The sequence below is a fragment of the Odontesthes bonariensis genome, chromosome 16, assembly GCF_027942865.1.
Source record: "Odontesthes bonariensis isolate fOdoBon6 chromosome 16, fOdoBon6.hap1, whole genome shotgun sequence".
NCBI classification, from domain to species: domain Eukaryota; kingdom Metazoa; phylum Chordata; class Actinopteri; order Atheriniformes; family Atherinopsidae; genus Odontesthes; species Odontesthes bonariensis.
This window is the reverse complement of record NC_134521.1, coordinates 12,227,598-12,234,252: the sequence shown is the minus strand read 5'-3', so window position 1 is coordinate 12,234,252 and position 6,655 is coordinate 12,227,598. Positions and strand designations below refer to the sequence as shown.

At 42.2% G+C, this 6,655-nt stretch overlaps 1 protein-coding gene across 4 annotated transcripts; it reads right to left on the bottom strand.

The window, feature by feature from the left end:
* Positions 1-107: 107 nt before the first annotated feature.
* Positions 108-5,320, bottom strand: ccdc61 (coiled-coil domain containing 61). Of its 4 annotated transcripts, none has more exons than XM_075487173.1 (13): positions 5,113-5,320; positions 4,079-4,260; positions 3,918-4,000; positions 3,380-3,540; positions 3,137-3,289; positions 2,848-3,055; positions 2,671-2,771; positions 2,334-2,554; positions 2,169-2,247; positions 1,878-2,075; positions 1,760-1,793; positions 1,474-1,540; positions 108-1,368 (listed from the first exon to the last, which is right to left on the bottom strand). In XM_075487173.1, exons 2-13 carry the CDS (start codon positions 4,224-4,226, stop codon positions 1,274-1,276), a joined length of 1,548 nt encoding a protein of 515 aa, XP_075343288.1. In that variant the 5' UTR covers positions 4,227-4,260; positions 5,113-5,320; the 3' UTR covers positions 108-1,273. The 4 variants fall into 4 exon arrangements, with proteins under 4 accessions (XP_075343288.1, XP_075343287.1, XP_075343289.1 ...); XM_075487172.1 differs by having other exon boundaries at positions 4,079-4,236; XM_075487174.1 differs by having other exon boundaries at positions 2,689-2,771; positions 4,079-4,236.
* Between the last annotated feature and the right edge of the window lie 1,335 nt (positions 5,321-6,655).

The window sequence follows — 6,655 nt, the reverse complement described above, 5'->3', positions numbered from 1 at the left end:
TCTCTGAAAATGTATGAATTGTGTAAATTGAGCTTTAAAATAGTTTTCTGCACCCTTGGTGGGACCCCCTGCTCTCCCCCCCCCCACGTATCCCCATCAGGAACTCAGCAGCTGTTCAGATAGATCGTGGTTTCCCAAAGATGACACGATGCCCCAAACCTAATGTGTTAATTAATGAAACTGAGCCAGCTGCGGTGCTGGAAAATCTTCAAGGTTGCCTTCAGGGTCCTCACCAGCTGACACTGGAACAAAAAGAAAGCATGTCCTCACACACGAGATGTTTCTTGTAAACAGTATTTTTTTAGAGGCATAAAAGGCAGACAGGAAAACATTTACTGTTCATTAAAATTGGCAAAGACTGACACAAAGTATAAATATTAATATCCACAGCACTGTAAAAGAACTGGTTCTCTACACAAGGTTTGGAGGCATCTCAGGAAATATTAGAAAATGGTTCATTTTAATGCAAAAGTGGATCAACTGTAACGGTTAAAGGTGCACATGTAACCTTCAAAGTCGAGCAGGAAAGGACGTAAAACGCAGCTTTGGCAGGAATGACGATATGCATGCAAACAGTATTTTTCCATTTACTCTGTTACTGCCTCTCAGAAGACAGGAGATGAGGTGTTTCCCAGCATGCACTGGGGGAGAAACAATCGTAAACATGGATTTACCATCATATAATTGTCATTGTGGAACCTGGAAAGATGGAGACTTTAAAGACCAATCGGGGAAAATCACCACTGAATCAACATTCTGACGGTAATCACTGGACGCCGTTAGGATGAATTTAGGCAGATGTGCCGTTTGATGTAAAACAAACGGCCCAGAAATGAGTTTTCATAAAGAATTACGAACATGAAAGACTTGACCCACATTTTCCGATTCGATTTCTTTAAAAAAGGACAGAAAACGAGGATTTTAAGGATGAAAATAAGATATTTAGCGACTGAGGTGCTGCCCACGTTTACAAAGATGTGTACAAAATAAAAGTTACAGTTATTTTTAAGTTATTTAAAAAAAAAAAAAAAAAGAAAAAGAGATTATAGTCCACAAAAAGTAGTCCAATGACCTTCACAGTGATGGCTGTAGCTTCCTTCAGTCCTGGAGATCAGAGCCTCAAGAGTGACTTTGAGTTTCTCACTTGAACAACACAATCTGCCCAACACGTGGCCCGAGTTTGACTTGGGATGCATTCCTCAGTCGGCGCACAGCCGACCTGAGCTCCACGCTGTGCAGTTGTCAGATAAAATGTTCAGTTGTGAGCAGCAGGTTAGTGTCCTGTGTCCAAATCCCTCATGTATTCCTGAAGTGCCTGAAGTCTTGCATCAATCTCTGACAGCTCAGCACCTGTATCTAAAGAGCTCTCTGGGGATTGTGACAAAAAAAAATAACAAATAGTAGTGTTGGTGGCAAGATTGCAGCTTTATTTCAGTGGCAGTAAAAAAAGTTTAAAAGATACGAATGAGTTACCTTTGTCTTTAATTCTCTGGGTTGGTGTACTACATAATGGTTTTCTGGTCAGAAGGCCACCTCTGGGCTGGAATAGATAAATTGCACTGTTAAGCATAAGCCAAACCTTTTTAAAATGAATATACCTTCTGCGTGTTCAGAAGGAACAACGAGGTTTGAGGCCGAGTTGTGGAGTGAAACACTGAGCCTGTTCACATAAGTTAGCACCAAACAGATTAACACACCGTTGGTTCCATCTGGTTCATAAGATTAGTTAGTTTACACACAAAAAAAATAAAATACTCACCCCAGTAGGTCCATTATAAGTCTGTTTCCTTCCTCTGTACACAGAAAAAAAGGGAAATAAAATAACTGACAACTAAAACAAGATGCCTCACAAAACCTGTGCAGTGTAACTTCATTACCTGAACAGACTTTTGGCCATTTCATCCATATCCACTAACGAGCTCTCAGAGGAGTTCCTGCTGCCTCTGCGCTCCACAGACAGACTCCTGCCTCTGCTGCCCGACCGGGCCGCCTGTGGATAGGCCTCTCTGGAGCGGGAGCGGCCCCTCTCAGGGATGATGGGGGACGTCAGCATGTCCCTTCGCGTCTTCCTCTGTCTGACAGATATCAGGGTAAAAGGTGTTGCTCTCAGCAGCTGCAGCAGCATTGAATACAGGTCTGTTGTCAATGGGTAAATAATTGGAACCAACTTTTTGAATTCTGCCTCTCTCTGTCTGCGCTGCCTGTCTTGAATGTAAGCAGTTGGGTCAAAGCGTTGCACCCGGGACCCTGTAAGGTGTTTTTTCCTTTTTAGATTCATCAGTCAATGTCCTATAAGTGACGAGGAGTTTGATCATCATGAGCAGAACTGGTACCTGTGGGTGAAGGTGACGGCCTGGGGATGCGAGCATGAGGACCTGAAGAGTCTGCTCTTCTTCCCCTTTCCACCGACCTATGCACTCTATCCTCCGTCCGTTCTCTAGACCCTGAGCGTGCTCTCATGTTCCCGTAGCCAGACCTCCTCTCACGGGAAACAGAGCGATAAACTTCCCCATCAGCTCGAGAGCTGATGTGACCAGACACCGGAGTCAGTCTACTGCAGACACAGCAAGAGCACCATATGAGCTCAGTGGGGGAATAACGTCCAGATGTCAAAGGTCCAGAATAGAGGAAAATGAATGAATGAAGAGAAAGAAAGTAAAGATATAGTACACGCTTAGATTGTCTAACCCTCTCCGTAGTAACGCCAGTTCATTGGTGAGACTCTTAACACGAACACGTAGAGCGCACTCAGAGGCCCTCAACTCCTGCAGCTACACAGAAAAGAAGAAAAAAGTTACAACCCTGCTGAGTAACGAAAGAATCAGATCTTCTCCAGAACATTTTCACCTGCTCCAGTAGGAGTTGCTGCTCCAGGCACTTCTTGCTCGTTGACCTTTGACTTTTGGCCCTCTCCTTGACGAGCTGCTCCTCCAGCGTCTTCACCACATCTCTGATCCTCCAGTCCTCTCGGCCGGATGCGGAGCCACTTCCACTTATCTGCAGCCGCTCCAGAGCCTTGGCCATGGCTTCCTTCTCTTCTTTCACTGCTGCCAGCCTTTAAAACAGTGGTCGACGTCAAGAGAAAGTCCCAAATCTTTTAATATTGGTTTACGGTGAGAGATTAAACCCAACTTACTCTGCCCGTAGCCTCTTTATTTCCAGATCTGCAGATTTGTTTACGCCATGAGAGGTGAGAGCACTGAGCTCAGCCCTGAGGGTTCTGATCTCCTTCTGTAGGGCGGCTGGGTCAGGCTTTCCCACATATGGCAGCGGTAAAGGGTAGTGGATCCTACACATACAAGTGGAGACAAATTAATACCTAATCCAATAAAAATGCTCGATGTAAACATTTTAGCTTTCGCGACAAACAGACACCAACCTGTCAAACTCCACAGTATATATGAGGATGAGATATCTTTTGGCAGTGAGAGCAGATGACTGCTGATGGCTACGAGGACGGCTGACCACTCCTGCTTTTCTGTTGCGAAGCAGCTCCAGATCAGCATAAGTCAAGAGGTCGAGTGTAACAGAATCACTCGTCTGCAGAGAAAAACTCTATTTAGCCGAATGAACATGTGGGGGAAAAAAGAAGCATTTAAAACATGTAAAACGTTATCATGACACAGGCCTCCTGATTTCATATCAATCTTATTCTGTACATCATCAGTTCACTTTGATGACTTCATACACTCTTCGTCTCCCTGTCCATGTGCGTCAGTTACAAGGCGACAGAGAATGAGACAGCTCGGGATAACGGTGCATTTTTCACTCATGTGGAAACGTTGAATTCGAATGAATGAGTCTCCTCCTCAGCTCAGATAGCCTCAAGCGAATCTGTCTGTTCAAATCTTCCTTACTGACTTTGTCCTCCCTCTAAATCTTCACTGAAGTGTGTCTGTGTGAACAATCACGCGTACCTGTCTAACGGCCGACTCCAACATGCTACAGAAAATTGGAAACTGCTTGAAGTTGCCAGTTTTGCGAGTGAGGTCTTCGATGTCTTGGAAAAAACAAACAAAATTAAATAGCACGACAGAGAAAACCTGTATGTTTTCTTAAATACGTATTTGCCACTTACACGCCGGATCAAATTCCCCTCTCCACTGATCCGCTGTCAGCGAGTCGGAGATTTCCACTGTCAGCACGCCCTTGTCCAACTCGATCTTGACAGAAAACTCCACTCCTCGAAACACAATATCTTCCATCACCTCTGAGCCCTCTTCCATTGTCTTGGGTCTGTGTTGGAGGAATTAGACATTCCTATAAATTAGGGGCAAGTGTTTAAATTACAGCAGTCTTAACAAGCTTTTGTACAGGTCTGATGTCACAAATTTTACAGGATTGTAAACGAAGTGTGTACTTAATTTACACCATATTGTGCAGGTCAGCATAATCCTTTCGGTAGTAGTAAAAACACCACAACGACATCTCTCTGGGTTCATTTAAAAACAACAAGAGCATGTAGGATAACTTATTTGTTTTTACCCACATTATTGTGTTTTTATTCCCGATTTAACCTGGCTGACCTCACCGCCTGTTATTACCTAAATACACCGCGTGGGGCGGGAGCGAGTACCGTTCAATTAAAAAAGATGTTTTTTTTACATGGAAAAAAGTTCCAATTAGTGGACCACGTCACAAATAAATCACCAGGTAAGGTCCAAACCTTTCCAAAACCCATGGTTTAAAGTGTAAGTTGTTAATTGTGTCTCCGGTGAGGAGTTAAAACGCTGTTAATTTCGCGCTTGACTTCTCTTTCTCTCGAAATTAAATCTGTATCATCCTTTGCTGCAACATTAACCGTAACGTATACTGTTGAAATAGTTTATGAATGACGTCCTTTGAACATAGGCTCAATGATAGTGATACAATTAGACGTCTGACATTTAATGCAGTTTTCCTCTGTGAAGAGGGCAGCTAGCGAGTGACCGTCTTCGCTCTGGTAACGTTAACTGACCATCGTTAGCTACGGTTAGCTAGCAAGGGCGTTACGTTTAGCGCAAGTTGTGTCAAATTACTCACAAATTACTGTTGAAACGATTAGTTTCTGAAACATATAACGCTATTGAGTGAAAGGGGGAAAAGCGCCAAACAAACGTACGTTAACGCTACCTTTCGGTTGCAGAGATGGACCTTAGTGTGGATAGCTTTCAACAGACAGCTTCTTGTTGGATAAACATCGCGGGGAGTCCCAAACAATTTAGGCACCGGCACCCTGCAGACTGGAGCGGTTCAACAACCGGGAACCGTTAAATTCTTCTTCTCTCCTGGAGTCTGCGGCTGCTGCTCTTCTTCTGCGGCATGATTGACGGAGGCTCGGAGTCTCTCAGGCGGGTCGCTGCCCTCCAAAGGCACTGAACAAACATTACCTTCACAGCACCGGCAGAGCACACGACTGAAGCCCGCTTCAGTTACAAGAACCAATAAAACAACGCCAAAGGCCTGTGTTAAAACTTATTGATCATTATCATTTTAATTGACGTGTGTTAACATTGCACATATAATTTATTGGGCTGTTGTATGAGTGATCTTGTCCCTCCCTGTTCATATTAGAGCTGCTCAGCCCTTAAAAACGTTAAGAAACGTATTGTGTTTTAATGTAAATGTTGGTTTTACTAACAGTTTTATTCTTTTATTGAGTTCACCAGTTTTGTTTAATTTTGGTTCCATGAAATGCTGTGTAGTTATCGGTTTGTTGACATTTTTACTGTACAGCACTTTGGCCTTACGTGTTATTTTAAGTGTGCTCTATGAATAAAATTGACATTTTATGCAGAAAAACAAGTGTTTGGGTTTTACCGTAAGAACAGTTGGGATTTGTGTATCAAATAGCAACTAAATGAAATACAAATACAATTTTAAATGTTTATGTGATGGTGTCCCTTGATGAATAATAGCTCATCTTTAATATTCTTCTGTTGTATGATTTGCAGCCAATAAAAGACAGTTCCACTGGATTATTTTCTGATCTGTAAAAATCGTCGAGATACCGACCTCTGGTAAACAAATCCATTTACATACTTAGGCAGAGCTACATTTTGAGCAACAAATCCTGTGCTGATATCGTGTCAGTATGTTTAACTTTTTCAGTAAGTAGTATCAGTCTTTATTAGAAAATAACTGCCCTCTCTAGATGTTTGATAAGCACGACCTGTGTTCTGATTCTGTGGAAATGTAGTTCATCCATATGTGAATTTAGTTCGTCTGAAGTCTTGGGTTCGTTCTGGCCGTATGAAAAAACGTGGAGAAAAAAAAAGAAGAAAACAGCTCAATCAGGCAGAAGTTGTATGACTTGGTGTCTGTGTGCCAAAAAATATGACATACTAAGGTTTATTTTGAGGTTTTCTTGTCCTAAATCAGCACAGTAACACAAATAAGTTGTGGGACTTTGTGTCTCCTTTCTATGACTCCAATGAAATTGGGGTCTCAAAATGACCTCAAAATAAAAGTTTCTGTTTATTTTTTAAAATAGATAAATATATATAAATCAGTTTACTGTACACTATTTAAAAAAAACCCTCCATTTTGATGTAATCTATCTAGTATAATCTAATGGGGCAATTTTTTTGTCACCAGGTGCAAATGTATGTAAATTTAAAAATATATACAGTATAGTGCAGTACTAAGTTAGGCTCTGCCCCTCACAACCTTTACT

Excerpts from the sequence above, each read along its gene's own strand:
- ccdc61 (XM_075487173.1), bottom strand. The coding sequence starts at position 4,226 with ATGGAAGAGGGCTCAGAGGTGATGGAAGATATTGTGTTTCGAGGAGTG. Across the intron at positions 3,290-3,379 it reads TATACTGTGGAGTTTGACAG|GATCCACTACCCTTTACCGC; the intron begins GTTGGTGTCTGT and ends TTGTATGTGTAG. Across the intron at positions 2,772-2,847 it reads AGCAACTCCTACTGGAGCAG|CTGCAGGAGTTGAGGGCCTC; the intron begins GTGAAAATGTTC and ends TTTTCTGTGTAG.